This window comes from Chlorocebus sabaeus, chromosome 24, assembly GCF_047675955.1.
Source record: "Chlorocebus sabaeus isolate Y175 chromosome 24, mChlSab1.0.hap1, whole genome shotgun sequence".
NCBI classification, from domain to species: domain Eukaryota; kingdom Metazoa; phylum Chordata; class Mammalia; order Primates; family Cercopithecidae; genus Chlorocebus; species Chlorocebus sabaeus.
The window spans coordinates 77,084,667-77,101,344 of NC_132927.1; the positions used below are offsets into that span (position 1 = coordinate 77,084,667).

Consider the following 16,678-nt stretch of genomic DNA (forward strand, 5'->3'; position numbering starts at 1 on the left):
CAGTCCCTGGCGCTTGGGGCCTGTGTGCACAGAGAGAGGGCAAAGCTACAGGAGCCAGGAGTCTAAGCCCTCACTTGCTGGGCTGACTGCAGGGTGGTGGAGGCCCTGGAGGAGGTTTGAGGGGGGCAAATGGGAGATGATGGCTTCAGAGAGACCTCCAGAGGGGATACCTGGGAGGCCGTGGTGCTCTAACCCCAGACCCAGTTCTAGAGTGATGAAGGTAGAGAGAGCTGGACCTTAGTGAGCACATCTGCAGGCAGATGGGCAGACCAGCGTCTAGTGCAGGGAGAAGGAAGGAAGGAGAAAGTGAAGGTGGGGAGAGGATGTGACCAGCCTAGGAGACAGTCCTGCTGTTTTCCCAAATTCTCTGAAGCAGTGAAGTGACAGCACCCGCTGGGCTCCAACTTGAACTCTATTTTTGCGATGCAGTTTCTTCTGTTTTCAGTCTGTGGGCTTTTTGGCCAGACCTTGGAGAGACCCATTTAAACGAAGGAACCTGAGAGTTCCTCAAAGGACATTTTATGGTCAACTTTTATAATCCTCCTGCCTGGGCACCATTCCCCAACATTCTAGTCTTGCTCTGCCAATTCCTTGCTCTGTGACCCATGGAGAATTGCTCTGCCTCTCTGCGCTCCAGCATCCAGCTCTCTCTGGCTGAGAGGAGAGTCCCCACTGCTAGAGTGGGAGGAGAAACACACAGACCTGGGCAGGGATCAAACTAAGGCTCATTACAAACAGAGCAAACTTGAATTTGGGTACTAAGCAACCCCGGGTGGGGCGAGGTGGCGAGGGGGTGAGGGGAATGGGGTTCCACTCACACTGGGCATCCCTGCCCTCCGTCCCTAGCTGGATCTTGGCTGCAGACAGTCAGGTTGGGCCTCTGGAGGTGCAGTGTTGCCATAGGAACAGGCTCATGAAGAGCGTCTCAGAGGAACCAGGTGCTCGGTGGTGATGGGCAGGGGCAGGTGGTAGTAGGGGGTGCTGGAGATGATCTCGACACAGCTGCTCCCCACATTCCTAGTGAAGGAACTGAGGGCCCTGGTGGGGAAAGAATTAGGTGGAGGCATCGCTGCAACCCTGAGGGCTCTCCTGTTTACAAGTCCAAGGGGGCAGTAATCCCCTGGAACCCAGAGATCAGAGGTGGCAAGAGGACGGGTGGTAGGGGAGGGCCACCAGGCCGTGGACAGTTGCTAGGACACAGTATCTTTCTGAGGGGCCCATGGTAACCTTCAGAGAACACTTTGTGCCTCATTCATTTATTCATTAATTCACTTAATCCATAAACACCTCGAGGGCAGCGCCACAGGCCTCTGGCTGCGGGGTGCCTGGCTGAGCAAGAAGCGTCTGGCCTTGCTAGGGTCAGACATACGTGCGAAATCCATTAACACCAGGCAGGAAGATGTGTTCAGGGCTGAGATGATGCCCAGGGTGGCTGGGAGGGCCAGGACCCTCAGTGGGCGGGGGAGTGGGCGGAGCCAGGGGACTTGGCAGGCATGGGATTGGGGGAAAGGCCTTGGAGGAGGAGGTGAGATACCAACAAACCTCTGTCCCTCTCACCTCCCACCTGTGCCTGTCCCCTCCTTGGGGACCAGGCAATGTCTTCCTTCTCAGGAAATCCCTAACGCCTTGAATACAGTAGGACACCAAAAACTGTTTTTAAAAATATATAATCAAATGAAAATGCTAATGCTTCCTTACAAATAGGAGAATAAATACAGTACGGGAACACCTTAAATTCCTCGAGAGCTGTGTGTTTTCACATCCCTCAACTTGACAGAGCTGCCTGTCACCAGGTGTGGCGGGCCGTGCCGCGCCACTCATCCTCGCTTTTACAGGTGCAGCGCGGTGAGGTCATGATTCTGCCACAGTCACCCCACAAACTCCTAAGCAGGGGCCGGGATGGGGGCTCTCCTCAGGGGATCCAGGCTTGAGAAGAGGATTTCATCTGTGGCTAAAGGAAGTGCCCTGTTTATACGTCATCACAGGGCCTGTTGCCTGTGCCTCTGAAGGTCTCCACGAGCTGGACCCTACTGGGGAGGTGGGTGGTGGGGGCTGGTGCCCCACTGGACAGAAGGGGTTGGGTGGCCCAGCCTGATTCCCAAGACATAGCATCAAGTCTGGGCATGACATGTTCGAGGGTTGACTCTGGTATGAGAAAAGAGGGCTTCTTGTTCCATGGACTGTTTGCCAGGGCAAAGGAAGCTGCAGAATATTCCAGAATAGTTAAGAGATTTATGTCCAAAATGTCGAAAGTTTTGCAACATTCTGCCTCATTCTTCACCATGCTAACTTTGCCCTCACTAACGGAACATCTCATGTGCGTGCATACACACACTCATGTTTCGTTCACACATCCGTGCCTGTACAGCTCTCTCTGCCTGGAATGGCCTCCCCCTACTCTTCTGGAGAACTTCTGTGTACTCTGCACACGCAGCTGAGGACTAACCCTCTAAGAGATGCATGCTCACCCTTCCCGTGTGTGGCCAGTCCCAGCATCCACAACCCTGCATCTCAGAGGATGTCTAAGCACTGAGTCCGCACTTGAACTCTCTGAGATGAGAAACCACCTTCAAATCCATCATTGCACCCCTTTCCAGGGACCCCGCCGAGCCTCAGCACCCAGTAGGAGCTCAGTCAATACCGGGCAGATGAAAGGTTACATGTAAAGAGGTGAGCCTCTGTTTTATGGAAAATTAACTGCTGGGAATTTTTGATGAATGAAGAATTCCTGCATTTTTGGCCAAAGCCTGCGTGGACAAGCTGAGTGATGAAAAGGCTCCTTTTTCCTCCAGCCCCCGATTTCCTCCCTCCTGGGTGGGAATGAGTCTGCCTATTAGCTCTGGGGGTGGGGTGGGGAGTTGTTACTAACCCCTCCAAGCCCCTGGGAGCCCCCCACGCACAGCATGACTCAGTGGTGCTCTTTAAGAGGATCATGTGATGGATGATGCGGACAGTCACACTGTGGACTTACATCCCTGTCAATTCCAATGGCAAGGGAGGAAACAAGAACTCTGTTTTTAAATCCTATCAGCAATGACAATAAATTGGTTCTGTCTGGGGGAGAGGTGAGACCCCACAGAAGCCAACTCTAAATATAGGACCCAAACCAATGAGTCCCCTCTGCACCCCAGCTCTCTGGTATTTTTCCTTCCCGGAAGCTTGCTGTGGAGCCTGGGGGAGTCATACGCAGGACTGTTTCGGGTACTCAGGGATACGGGCTGGCTCTGCGCCCCCACTCACAGCCCCCTGTGGCCCTGGAGAACCCTGGAGTGGGCCTGGAGCTGTCATACGCCTCTTCAGGCCCTGAGCACAAGGCCAGGCTCAGCATGTGCCCCTCTGCAGCTGTACTCCCAGCTCGGCTGAGCACGATGCCACTTCACACTGAAGACCTTCTCTCTGATTGAATTTGAAACCAAACCTTCATGTTCTGGAAAATGCACCAGGGCACGTCTTTCATTTCCCTCCACCCTCTGCCCCCAGGTCCCCTCTCCTCCGCAGAAGAAAAGAGAATTTGTCTACAAAGATGGACTTCAGGTTTGGAAAAATACTCTGAAAGGCGGCAGCTGTGTGTCTCTTCGGTGTTTGCATGAAACCCTCAGGGCCTCCTAGGTTGTGAAGCTGCCCCCTTCCACCCAAAGAGGGGAGGGCAGGCTCCTAGGGGAGCCCATTCTCCTCCAGGCTCCATGCACTCTGACCACTCTGCTGGGCTGGGCAGACAGCCTCGCACTGGGATTCTGAGTAGACCCGCGTTCAAATCCCAGCTCTGCTACTTGTTAGCCATGCACCTCTCTCGGGCTTCCCCAGCCTCAGTGTGCTCATCTCTGAAATGGGCCTTGCAGTCCTCACCTAGCCCAGGCCGTGAGGAGGCTCTGATGAGACAGGGTTAAATTAGAGTCTAAATCCAAGGGAGAAGTAAGGGAGATGCAGAAAGGGCAATACCTGCTTGCCTATAAGCCCTCAACCCAAGGACGGTGACTTCTTGGTGGGGGAGACTCCTCCCCAGCTGTCTCCTGGATGTTCCGGTTCTAGGACTGTAACTAGGTCACCCGAGTCTCTGGGCACTGGTCCTCCCCTTGGTCAGTCCCTTGGGGAGGAAGTGCAGGCAGATCTGGAGGAGCCCACCCTCCTCCTCTCCTGGAGGGAGGATGGAGAAAGTTGGGTGTGGGGACAGGGGACAAAGGCATCTCTTGTCTGTAGGATGCCAACTAGGACTGGATCAGTGGAGGCTCAGACCCCCCCAAAAAATAAAAACCTAGTCTAGGCAGAAGCAAAGCCTCAAGGCATGGAGATCCCTACCAAGGCTGTGCAGAGCAGAATGTGAATGTGGGGTGAAGCCCCCTCACCGGCCACCCCTGCTCTCTCTCTCCCACCCCTGCTGGTGCCCAGGGCTAGTGAGTCTCAGAGGCCCCTCTAGCTCCACCCAGTTGAGCTGCCCTGATCAGTGTTTCTGCCTTTAATCAGGGGCGAAGTGGTCTGGGGCTGGCTGGAGGAGTTGGTGTTTAGAAAAGGAGGAGGAGAAGCAGACAGGAGAGGAGAGCAGAGGAAGGGAGAGCAGAGGAGTGGGGAGAAAAAGGGCTGGAGACAGCACTTCTTTCCTTCCCCTGGAAAACTTTCACTCATCACCAGCTCCCTTGCTGCCCCAAGGAAGCCCAGCAAGATTGCTTCTGGACAGGTTCCCCTTGCTTTCGGCTCTTGCCTATGGGGCGTGGGGCCACAGGCAGAGCCTTAGGCTTGGCTACAGGGAGGGAGTCCAGCTCATGAATCTCAATCTGGCCCCAGAGTTGGCAGGTTCAGTCCCTGCAACCTGTGTAGATCGCCTGCCACGCCATTCTGTGAGGACCTGTGGGCTCCTGGCCTCATCTTTGTAATCCTGGGGGCCTGTACACGGAGCATGGCTCTTGACAGAAGAGGAAGGGGGAGGAGGGGAGGGATGCACAGATAGAGGAGGGGGCGTCCAGCTCCTCCAGCCCGCCGCTCGGCAGCCCCAGGGTCTGCTTGCAAACAGCAGACTGTACTGCTTCTCCCCAAGGGACTACATTGGCATTTTCGCGCCTTCTGTGCAGACTTAAAGTCTGTGACAGTCACCAACCTCCCCTCCCCATCGCTCCTAAGCTACGCTTTCTCAGTGTCTGCTTGCTGAAAAGAAAGCTCCGGCCTCCTGAATTTACAAACACTTTATTGAGATCAGAGCAAGGCAACAGAAAGCTTCTTGGCTTGTACGTCCCATGAGACAGGAAAGTCCCCTCCCGTCCCTGAAGTGTCCCTGCAGGGGGCTCTTGAAGAGGGCCCCGGGCCAGTGGAGCCTGGTCGCCCGCTTGGAGATCCTCTAGCTGGCTGGGGCAAAGGCTCTGGGCTGCAGCTGTTGGAGGAATAGCTGGAAGGGGCTCTGACCAGGCCCTGTCAGCACAGTGCTTTTCTGCTTACAAAAACCCGAGTTCCCTTCAGAGACAGGTGGGACAACTCTGTTTATGGGCTAAGAAACAGGGCTCCCAGAGGGAAGTGACTGGCCCAGGGCCCAGGAGCCTTGGTGGGCATGAAATGGAGATAGGATTAGAGAGCAGGTGCCCCCCAAGCCAAGGCAGTGCCCTTTCAGCATAAGCCTGTGACATTTGGACAGACTCCCTTGGGCGAGAATACCCTCCTCTGGCCTCCCTCCCTTTCCTCAACTGGGGAGGGCTGCGGTGGAGCGGGGGTGGGTCCGGGGAAGAATCTGGTTGGGGAAGGGAGGAGTCTAGGTGTGCTTGGGGGTGGGGAAACTCGAAGTCCACTGGGGCCCCCTAAGTGCTCCATGCAGTCCAGGGATTCTCCTCTCTGCGGGACTTTGGCAGGAGCCTGGGAGGCCCTCGCCCAGGGGTTACCCAGTCCTGAGATCCTCCACCCCTCCTTGGCGTCTGGCAGAGAACTCAGCTCTTCCAGGTCTGCCTGCTGTTGGGATGATTTCGGAGGCTGAAGTCAGGGGCCTTGGAGGGAGGGAAGAGAGGAACCCTGGTCAGAAAGACCTTGGCAGTCACCATGCAGTGGACGTTGGCACTTCCAGGGTTGAGTCTGTCAGCCACTCTCGTTATAGGCCAAGGGCCTTGGGCAAAGGAGCTTCCGTCACTGGAGTTGGTTTCTTGACTTAAGGAAAGAGTCCACGGAAGAGAGTGGGGTCACAGGAATGCAAGGGCATCTGGCAGGCACACAGTGGGCACCCCAGCTGCTCCCTCCAGCCTGTCCCCAAAGCCATTCCCAGCAGCCCCTACCCATCTGGGCGTTCTGCAGATAACATCAGGGAAGGGACACCATTCACCAGGGTCTGGGAATTTCCCTCCAGCCTCCTCAGAGCCAGCCCAGAGCAGCTCTGGTCTCTGTCCATCCCTGTGCCCATCCTGAGTGCCTTACTGGAGCAACTGACTTAGGGCTGGGGGGCCTGGGGACGCCCATGGGCCTGCCTTCCCACATCTATGGCTAGGATGGGAAACGTGTTCTCAGACCTGCCAGGGCTGGGCTAGAGGGCCAGGAGGCCAAAACATCCAGCCTCCAGGTTCAAAGTGGCAAGATCACACCCCACTGCAGCACTGCGGGGAAGGGGAGGCCGGGAGCTGGGTGGGCACCCACTCCCTGCATCTAGGATATGTATTAATTAATTATGTAAATTAAGTATTGTAAACCACCCACCCAAAGATCAGGATGCCTGGGACCCTTCCGCCAGGAGGTTAAACATCTTTAATCCCTTCCTACCCCTCTCCCTCCCTATCTTTCTGAGCCTCCCCCATACAGACTGGGTCAGGGGGTGCAGAGCTTTCCTCTACACCAGGGCTCTAAGCCTAGGCTGGGGGTAATGGTGAGGAGGGGTGCCTGAGGAACACCCCCTCTCCCTGGGAGCTCTGCAGAGGAAGAGGGTCTCTGGCAATCGGCATCCTCTACCTGCACCTCTCCGGCTGGCGACCCCTCAGAGAAGTTCTCCCAGTGGGTCTGGAATACGTGCCGAGCGCCTGGAGTGCTATTGTGTGTATGTGAGAGCACATTGGTGAGGCTGCCCACGCATGCCACTGTGGACAAAGACAGATGCGACCGTGTGTGTGTGTGTGTTGGGGACTGCATATGTATTTTTGTCAGTGTGTGACCACGAGTCGGCTGGGTATGTGTGCTTGTGGGTATCAGGTGCGTGGCTGTGCGTACATGTGTGCGTAAGAGTCGGTACATTTGTGTTTCAGCGCGGCTAAGGCCCTGGCTGAGATGCTGTGTGTGCGGGGGTGGGTGTGACTGAATCCAGGCACGAGTGTCCGTCTGTTTACAAGTGTGTTTGTGTGTTTGGGTGTGCAGGTGGTTCTGCCTACGCGTCTGTGTGCAGGGGATTGGCACATGGGAGAGGATGCCCATGGTTGGGTAACCGAGGGTCCGCTTGCCCCTCTGCCGCCCAGGACTGTGTCTATAGGCCTTCTGGGCTACAGTGTGTTTGGGTTGCCGTGTGCGTTTGCGTTGCGGGGTGTGGGTTGCCACAGGGGCAACTGTATTTTTCTGCGTCTTCATGGCTAGGGGTACCGGGGGTGTCGGGCTTTTCCTGGGTGTTTTTCTGTGTGCGTGTGTGATTATGTGCTTAGTTCACATCTTCATAGTGCGCCTTTGTGTTTTCCTGGGTATCTAACCATTGTACGTGTGCCCGGGACGTCAGCAATAAGTGTTTCGGTGTTCCTGCGTGCGGACTTGTGCTCTCCGGGGAGGTCTGCCGCCCAGGTTCGATTCCTGCGACTTGTCCTAGGCAGGCCTGTGTGTGCGCGGCCGCATGCTGTCCTGTGGGGGGGAACGTGTGCCAAACGCTCGCGGGGTACCTGTGCCCGTCTAGCCAAGAGTGCACCCGTGTGCGCCAGCGGGCTTCCGGGACGCTGCAGTGGTGGGGGGCGGCCCTGTGAGGGGCGGGGGTCACCGGGACTGGCCGGCGCCGGCCCCGTGTGCGCGGAGGCGGGGGCGGGGGGCGGGGGCCGCGGGGGGGGGAGGCGGTACGAAAAGGGCGGCGCGCGCGGCGGCGGCGGCAGCTCCCCGGCAGCGGCGGTGGAGAGCGCAGCGCGCAGCCCGGTGCAGCCCTGGCTTTCCCCTCGCTGCGCGCCCGCGCCCCCTTCCGCGTCCGCAACCAGAAGCCCAGTGCGGCGCCAGGAGCCGGACCCGCGCCCGCACCGCTCCCGGGACCGCGACCCCGGCCGCCCCGAGATGACCGCGACCGAAGCCCTCCTGCGCGTCCTCTTGCTCCTGCTGGCTTTCGGCCACAGCACCCATGGTGAGCCCCCCGGCGGCCCGGCTCGCGCCCCCTCTGGGGAAGCCTGCGACGCCCCGCCGGCCGCCCGGTGCCCCGCACGCCCCGTCTCGTGCGCCCCAACTCCTCCCGTCCCGCCTAGCCCTAAACCCCGCGCTGTGCCTGCTTCGCCCTCCCCGCCACCCACGCTTGCCAAGGCCCGACCCTGGGGTCCCAGGGCGCAGGGGATGTGTGAGACCCCCAGCCCCTTCCCGCCCCGCAGAAGTGGCGCCAGAGGGGTGTCGGTGCGCTGAGCAAGGAGGTATGGAAAAATGAGGTGCTGTTGTGGAGTCTTCTACGAAAATACTCTGGGGTGCAACTTTGGGGTGTCCCTGTGTGAGCGTTCGGGAACAGGTCTCGGGGCGGCGGTGGGGGGCGACTTTGCCGTTTTAGCCCCCAATTCCCAGAGAAGCCCAGCCTGAGCCCTTACTGCGTGGCGCGTTTCTCTAGGTGAGGGGCTGCGACACTTCTGTCTGCAGCGGCCATCTGTCTCTGACAGCGAGAGAGTTGCCCCCTTCCCGCAGCGCCCCCCCACTTATTGCACCAGTAGTTGTGAGGGGGCTGTCTAGGAAGCTGTGGAGCTGGTTGAGTAAATGCACACAGTAGGTGCCTATTAAAGTGTCAGAATCTCTAAGCAGTGTTGCAACCTCAGCCCGCTAAGCAAAACCCTGTGTCGTCATCGTTTTCTTAATGCGAAGAGTCTGGGGTAGGGGAAAGGGGGAAGATTTGACCTGGGTGCCCAGCTTAATAGGGATGAACCTTCAAAAGAATCCAGACGCCTTACTGGGGAGCCCACCAGGTGAACCTGTCTGGGCTTTCCCAGAGCTGAACACCTCAAAATCTGCTCCCCTTTTCAGCTCAGGTTGCAAAAGTGATGGTCAGGGTCAGGCTGCGTGCCCGGGGGTCAACATATTTCCCTCCACTGTCCCCATCCCCACTGTTAGGAGGACTTGAGGTGTCGTATTTGCTTTTGGGGGTCGGGAGAGAAGGTGTTTCTCATGCTCCTAAGAACTAGGGAGTGTACTGTGGTCATTTCATCACTGGGAACGTGGCAGAGATTTTTCTCCTGCGTGCATTGAGCCCCATCCATGCTCGGATAGGAAGTGCCTACTGTGTGCCAGACTGGTAGGACCCAAGAGGGCTGTTGGTGCCCTCGGGGACTGTGGTGGGCTGTGTGGGAGAAGACAGGCTTGGCTTGGCTTGGGGCCTGGCGGGGTGATTGTATAACCTTTCTTGTATCTCAGGGGCTGAATGTTTCCCGGCCTGCAACCCCCAAAATGGATTCTGCGAGGATGACAATGTTTGCAGGTAATAGAGTGGCTCCATAGAGGCAGCTTGTGGGGGCCACGCAGAAGCCTGGGGAGTCATGAAGTCAGGCAGAAAAAACAGGGGACTTGGCCACTGCGCTGCAGCAAACAGCTTCCTGGCCCCTTCAGAAAACTGGTGGGGGCAAGCGGGGGAGATGAGGGCAGGGGGTGAGGGCAGCCATAGCTCCTGTCTGCATTCTCAGAGGTGGGGTGGCAGGTGAGACCTCTGCAGGCCACTGCGGCAAAACGCAGCACTCCCCCGGGATCTCGGGGCCCCTCCAGGTCGGCCCCTGAGCTTGGCATGCATTCTCTGTCAGTTTTCCCATTCAGGTGACTGATGTTTCCTTCCCAGGACCACTGGCTGGCACTGTGCAAAGACCCCCAAGCGTCCTTGGTTCCACAGAAAGTAGCCTGAGCTCCCTCTCTACCCCTGCCCTCTTCATATGTCCCCACCTTTCTCCCCCACCCCTTGCAGGTGCCAGCCTGGTTGGCAGGGTCCCCTCTGTGACCAGTGCATGACCTCTCCCGGCTGCCTTCACGGACTCTGTGAAGAACCCTGGCAGTGCATTTGCACCGACGGCTGGGACGGGGAACTCTGCGATAGAGGTTGGCACTCGCCTTTGTTCGCTTCAGCCCTGCATCCTTACCTGCCTGCCCTGGCCCCCACCACCTCCTCCCAGTCTCCTGTTGCTGGCGGCCCTCTCTTCCTCATTCCTGCACACCTCGTGCCCTGTATTCTAACGATCTGTTTATAAATTTCCTGCCGGTACCGAATGCCTCCTCAGAGGTAGGGACTGTATTTTGCTCTCCTCTGCACCATCAGCACCCAGCACCTAGAGAAGATATGGGGTGGGGGCCGGGGAGCTTCCTGTTGAATAAAGAGTCACAAAATACACACACAGCTGGGCCGGTGGGACCACAGACCCCAGGCCGCCTGTCCAGGTCACGGAAGCCCAGAGATGGACAGGGCTCTGGGGATCTCGGAGCTAAGACTCCCTAGAAAAGCACATGCAAGACCGTAAAGAGGCTGCAAACAAACAAATGGGATGGGGGGTGGCCAGCACTGCTCAGGGGTTGAGGGGCAGGTGCTGAGTCAGGGCCAGAAGGACAGGCTGGGGGGCCTGGACTGAGCGGGTCAGGTATAGGGGGAGGCTGGGGTTGGGAAAAGCTGAGAAAGGGTTAAAGTGAAGATGGGTGTTATCTGTTGATTTCATTAATTTATGCAATCTTTGCCTCCGTTACCCTAAGCAATTGAGAGTTGGCTGTCACTGCATTTTCAGGCTGCGAAATGTCCGTCTAAGCCCATTTTCATTTGGCAAAACCTGCCCTAACGTCTGGGCAAACTGAAGTCCACAAAAAAACTCCCAGCTGCGCAGCCTGCCCTCAGGGCCTCTGTCCCTCGGTCCCCGACATTAGTAAAGAGGTACAGATAGGGAAACGGAGGACCAGAGAAACACAAGTGTCTGCTAAATGATATGAAAGAAGTTGGGAGAAAAGCCAGCTACAACCCTTTCCCCCAGCCCCAGAAAGAGAGTTCATTTTTGTCTTCGATTGCAACTAACATCCTCCCTTAAGGAACACTTAAGAGCGTTTTGTTATGGCCCCTGCCCTATACAGGCAGGGCAGCCGTGGCTCTGAAGCTGAGCTCCCTCACACTCTGAATTGTCTCTGGTCCTTCATTCCTGCCCCCCTAATACGGTGCAAGGTTCCCCGTGGCTGACTCATGCTGTGGCCACAGTCTCTGCTGCCCCTCACGGAAGCAGTGGCAGCAGCTCTGAGTTGTTTGGGGATCTGGGGGATCCCAGCAAAGCCACCATGTGGGATCAGGGTTAGGGTTTTAGACTGGAGCCCATCTTCTTTGGTATCTAAATGCAGTACAGCCTTACTGAAATTTTCCATACAAATGCCTCCCTTCCCATGGGCCCTTGGTATGTCCCCTCCCCACCAGGTTGACAAAGGCAGCCAGCTTGGGGATGGCCAGAGAGTCTAGGGTCCCAGAGAGGACACAGCCCTCCCTCCCCCTGTTTGTCCATCTTTGAGGCTGCCGTGGCCACAGCTGCTGTCCTGGCAGAGACCCCCAAGCAGCCTTCTCCTCAGAGCAGCTTAATTCACCCCTGCCTTGGGGTTGGAGACTCAGGAGGGCTGATCCAGGATTGGCGTAGCAGGGAGAGCTGCAGGGACAAGCTGAGGGTGGTCGCCAGCTTTTTAGCTTAAATTTAAGATTCTGAGTGACAAGAGAGCCGGTTGCAGAGAATTAGGAGCCTGACGCGGAGTTGCCGCGTGCTGATGCCTCGCCGGTGCCGTCCCGTAAAGATAAATCCTCTTTATGTGTCCTTGCACCAAGCTGGGCTTCCGTGGAACGCCACAGGGTAGTCCATCAACGCGGCGTTCAGGCTCTTCCTTCTTGATTGATTGCAGTCTCCCCTCCACAAGGGTGTGGATCTCTCTGAGAGGGAAAAAAAATACGAACGTGTGTGACTTCAGCACGGGGGATTTCCTCCCCGCACCCCCACCAGCCTGCCTTAGCTTGCTGTGTCTCTCGCTGGCCCTGGCTCTCTGTTCGGCAGGTGCAGCAGCTCAAATTATAGAAAATCAAAGCTGAAGAGTCCCTCAGAGATTGGCCAAGGAAAGACCCTCTTTTTATAAGTAGGGAAACTGAGGCACAGAATGGGGAGGAGCTGAACTCTGCTGCCACATGGCAGCAGGCTGGATACAGGGCAGGACAGGGGTCCCTTCCTGGCCCCACTGGGGAGCTGGGGTCTCCACCGTCAGAGAGCCCCTGGCGCAGGCCCTTGTGTTCAGCTCGTCCCTGGCTTGCTGAACCTGAATAATGAAGTGTGCCTGATGGAAGGTGTTAAAAGATGGTGGGAATATTCCAGTGCTCATGGAAACCTGCACTGATAGGCGAGCGCTCAATAGTTCTAATTTTCCTGGCTTTAAAAGATGCAGCCTTTTTACCAGGGACCTCTTGAGTTCAGAGCCTGAGTGCAGAAAGTGACCACAGGGACACGTGTAGTGCTGGGGCTAACAGGTTTCTTGATTCCTGACTGAGGGGGGTCTTTACATCTTCATCCCCCTCACTGCCCCTCTTTGATGGAAAAGTATGAAGAGCTGGTGGTTTTTCTCAGGGTTGGGCTGTATTCATCCCCCAGCTGGCCAGGACCCCTCCCCCAACAGGAGAGGCTGGAGGTGTGTGCAATCTTGTCTGGTGGAGACAGGCCTTAGGGAATCTCAGCTAGGCATGCTGTTGCAGGGAGGAGCGTGATGTCCACAGTGAACGTCACGGACATGTTGCTGGATTTGGGGTGACCTGGTGCCAGGCAAAGGGAACAGCTGTCCTGGCTTGAGTACCAGTGGCCACGACTTTCTGATCTGTGACCTTAGACAAGGAAACCCCATTCAGCTTCCTGAGCCTCAGCTAACTCACTTCGTGGGATTTTTTGAGGGAACTCCCTACACCGTCTTACTCCAGACCCCACTTGGTGGCCACAGAGCCGTTTGAAAGCCCACCGGGGTCCGCGTCACGCTTGTGTATGGAGAGGAAACTAAGTGCTTGTCTTCTCCATCACTCCGCAGATGTTCGGGCCTGCTCCTCAACCCCCTGTGCTAACAACGGGACCTGCGTGAGCCTGGACGATGGCCTCTATGAATGCTCCTGTGCCCCTGGGTACTCGGGAAAGGACTGCCAGAAAAAGGACGGGCCCTGTGTGATCAATGGGTAAATATCCTTCCCGACGATGTGTGATCTAATGAATGCTGCTTTTCACGCACCTGCTAAAGACCCTTTCAGCCTAACCCTGTTGGACCTGTCGTCTGACAAAAGATGAAGTAGGCGCTCATCCTGGCAGCCCGTGGGGGACAGCCCTGGATGGGGGTGTTTAGGGGGGAATGTGTCATTGCCGTAATTTTTTCAAATGATCCCAAAGGCGATTTCACATTCCCCTGATGTTCGCACGTCCTTATGCGTGTGACTGACAGTCGATCGGAATGGTGAACTGACACTCCGAGCTGCATAATTTTCTAAAGGCAACATAATGAGAGATTGGAGCTCCGCGGGGCTGAGGCTGTTTGAAACCCACTTGCCGTATCTCAGGGGTGGTTTTGGGGAACTGGTGGGCTCTGCAGTTGGATTTTCTGGGATGTCTGTGGAGGGAGTTGCCAGGCTGAGAGGTGAAGCGATTGGGTTTCTGCCAGCACAAGAGGAGGTGGACCGGCTGTCAGCTCTCCTCAGTGGGGAGGGAGGCTTTGGGACCCCCGGGCAGTGGATGCAACGGAATGGCCACTGTCTTCACTTGGACCTCCCTGAGCAATGCTTCCCAGTGGCTCAGCCGCTCTCCACCCGTTATCTCTGTGGCGGCCCTGAGCCATCCCTCCTCCCCGTTGGATGGGGCTTAGCCTGAAGCCAAGGGAGATCTTGACAGAGGCAGAGTCCGAATATAAGAATCCAAACTTGAACCCAGTCCTGGGCCTGTAGTTGGGGGACGGGGGTGTCCCTTTCCTGTGAAGAAACAGAAGCTAACATGCAAATAAGCTTATCTTGACCCGACATTGCGGGGTGGCAGAGACCGCGGTAGTCTGTAACAGCTGTGAGCGGACATTAACGAGGCTTCCGAAGATCAGTCTTCAGACGGGGTCAGAGTGGGGGCCGGTGACAACTGAGCTCCATTTCTGCTTATTAGCAAGAAGGATAAAAAGATAACAAGAGCTTTAAAATATTTTGTTTTTCTCGCTAACGGACTTAAACCAGTGTGTCAAAATAGAGCCTGAGGTCCTTGAAATTCCTTCAGAGCCTGGCTCCCATGGAGCCCGCACCCTGAAGCAGCAATGCTGATTTCTTGTGTTTATTGCCCCTTCTTTCCCGGAGTTTTGGCATTTATCAGATGACAAAGGGCTCGCTCGTTTAAAAGCACTTACATTAAATGCTCCTTGCGCTCTGCTTTGAGCAAACAGCTTTGGTTTGCAAGCTGCACTTGGGTGAATGGACCACTATTAAACAGCCTGGCACAGACACCGGCTCGTGCCAGCATAGACAGACCTCGTATTGCTTTCTCTTTGAGAGTCCCCAAGCGCTTCCTGCACAATAGCCTGTGGATCCACTCTGCTAATGATGATGATAATAATAATAATGAGGGTTGGCAGCGACAGTGGCCATAGGCAGGAAGGACAACAGCGGGTCCCGGGATAGGGTGAGGGGTGCCCCTTGCTTGGTTCTTCTGCCCCAGCAGCCCAGGGATGGAGCTAAGGGAGGGGGGTTTGCTCCAGTCCTGGGCTGTCACTGACTTTTCCTCTTCTAGCCTCAGTTTCCCCAGCTGGTTAGTGACTAACCAACAGTCCTCTGGTTGGAGAGGTGCAGAAAGAGGTGGGAGAGGACGTGAGCATCCTGGCATGGGAGGTCAGGTGTGTCCCAGGTTAGCATCGAGATGGGGGTGAGGTGGGCACCCAGCCACCCCCGGAGCTGCTGGTGAGCCTCTTGCAGACAGGGGTCATGACCCTGGGCACCTCTCTGTGCCTCCCTGGCTGGCGTTCCCTCCTTCCCTCCCTCATTCACCTGATGTGTTTTGAGCATCTGCCCCTTAACTAGGCCAGAGACCTTCTGCCCTGAACTCCGTGCCCTGCAGCGCTGTCGTAGCCCAGCCCCCAAGGCCCTTTACTGTGTCCCTGTTGTGTTGCAGCTCCCCCTGCCAGCACGGAGGCACCTGCGTGGATGATGAGGGCCGGGCCTCCCATGCCTCCTGCCTGTGCCCCCCTGGCTTCTCAGGCAATTTCTGCGAGATCGTGGCCAACAGCTGCACCCCCAACCCATGCGAGAACGATGGCGTCTGCACCGACATCGGGGGCGACTTCCGCTGCCGGTGCCCAGCCGGCTTCATAGACAAGACCTGCAGCCGCCCGGTGACCAACTGCGCCAGCGGCCCATGCCAGAACGGGGGCACCTGCCTGCAGCACACCCAGGTGAGCTACGAGTGTCTGTGCAAGCCCGAGTTCACAGGTCTCACCTGTGTCAAGAAGCGCGCGCTGAGCCCCCAGCAGGTCACCCATCTGCCCAGCGGCTACGGGCTGACCTACCGCCTGACCCCTGGGGTGCACGAGCTGCCAGTACCGCAGCCCGAGCACCGCGTCTTGAAGGTGTCCATGAAAGAGCTCAACAAGAATACCCCTCTCCTCACCGAGGGCCAGGCCATCTGCTTCACCATCCTGGGCGTGCTCACCAGCCTGGTGGTGCTGGGCACCGTGGGCATCGTCTTCCTCAACAAGTGCGAGACCTGGGTGTCCAACCTGCGCTACAACCGCATGCTGCGGAAGAAGAAGAACCTGCTGCTTCAGTACAACAGCGGGGAAGACCTGGCTGTTAACATCATCTTCCCCGAGAAGATCGACATGACCACCTTCAGCAAGGAGGCCGGCAGCGAGGAGATCTAAGCAGCCCTCCCACAGCCCCCCCTAGATTCTTGGAGTTCCGCAGAGCTCACTATATGCGGTCTGTCCTAATCTTTGTGCTGGAGTTCGCGCTTTCTTGTGTCAAATGTGGTGAACGCTACGCTTACATATATTGTCTTTGTGTTGCTGTGTGACAAGCGCAATGCTAAAACAATCCTCTTTCTCTCTCTTAATGCATGATACAGAATAATAATAAGAATTTCATCTTTAAACAAGTAAGAGAAATAAGTATGTTATTCTAAACTCTAAACTTAATGAAATATCAAAAAAGACCAAAAAAAAACAAGGCAACAGAACCAGGGCTCAGTGCTGACGCCCCTCCCCTGGGGGTCTCGGCCACGGAGTCCTCGTGAAACCGTTACGAGTGCTGTACATGACCACCCACTGTGCAAAGGGCTACGATTACTTTCGTTCGTTAATTCTCACACACCACATCCGACTCGCACTCACATCCAGCTCAACACCGCTACCTTTAGATCTTTCCGATTGATTTGAGATTTAGCGGAGTGCAGCGGCTGTGTGTCAGGCAGAGAGAGCCCCAGGTTGGCTGCTGGGGGGCTGGGTGCCTGTCCCAGCCCTGCCACTAACTCGCTGTGTGATCCTTGGCGAGTCCCTATCCCAATCCTGGGCCCACTTTCTCGCCCCTCTCAAGGGAGGGGTTTGA

The 16,678-nt window shown here is 56.6% G+C and overlaps 1 protein-coding gene across 3 annotated transcripts; it reads left to right on the forward strand.

The window, feature by feature from the left end:
• The first annotated feature begins 8,001 nt into the window (after positions 1 to 8,001).
• On the forward strand, positions 8,002 to 16,229 carry DLK1 (delta like non-canonical Notch ligand 1). 3 transcript variants are annotated; one of them, XM_007987863.3, is made up of 6 exons: positions 8,002 to 8,254; positions 9,514 to 9,577; positions 10,052 to 10,182; positions 13,153 to 13,294; positions 15,249 to 15,528; positions 15,748 to 16,229. In XM_007987863.3, the coding sequence occupies exons 1-6, from the start codon at positions 8,188 to 8,190 to the stop codon at positions 15,994 to 15,996; spliced, it is 933 nt and encodes a 310-aa protein (XP_007986054.3). In that variant the 5' UTR covers positions 8,002 to 8,187; the 3' UTR covers positions 15,997 to 16,229. The 3 variants fall into 3 exon arrangements, with proteins under 3 accessions (XP_007986054.3, XP_037840439.2, XP_007986053.3); XM_037984511.2 differs by having other exon boundaries at positions 15,754 to 16,229; XM_007987862.3 differs by having other exon boundaries at positions 15,249 to 16,229.
• Positions 16,230 to 16,678: the final 449 nt, after the last annotated feature.

Excerpts from the sequence above, each read along its gene's own strand:
- DLK1 (XM_007987862.3), top strand. The coding sequence starts at position 8,188 with ATGACCGCGACCGAAGCCCTCCTGCGCGTCCTCTTGCTCCTGCTGGCT. Across the intron at positions 8,255-9,513 it reads TTTCGGCCACAGCACCCATG|GGGCTGAATGTTTCCCGGCC; the intron begins GTGAGCCCCCCG and ends CTTGTATCTCAG. Across the intron at positions 10,183-13,152 it reads CGGGGAACTCTGCGATAGAG|ATGTTCGGGCCTGCTCCTCA; the intron begins GTTGGCACTCGC and ends ATCACTCCGCAG.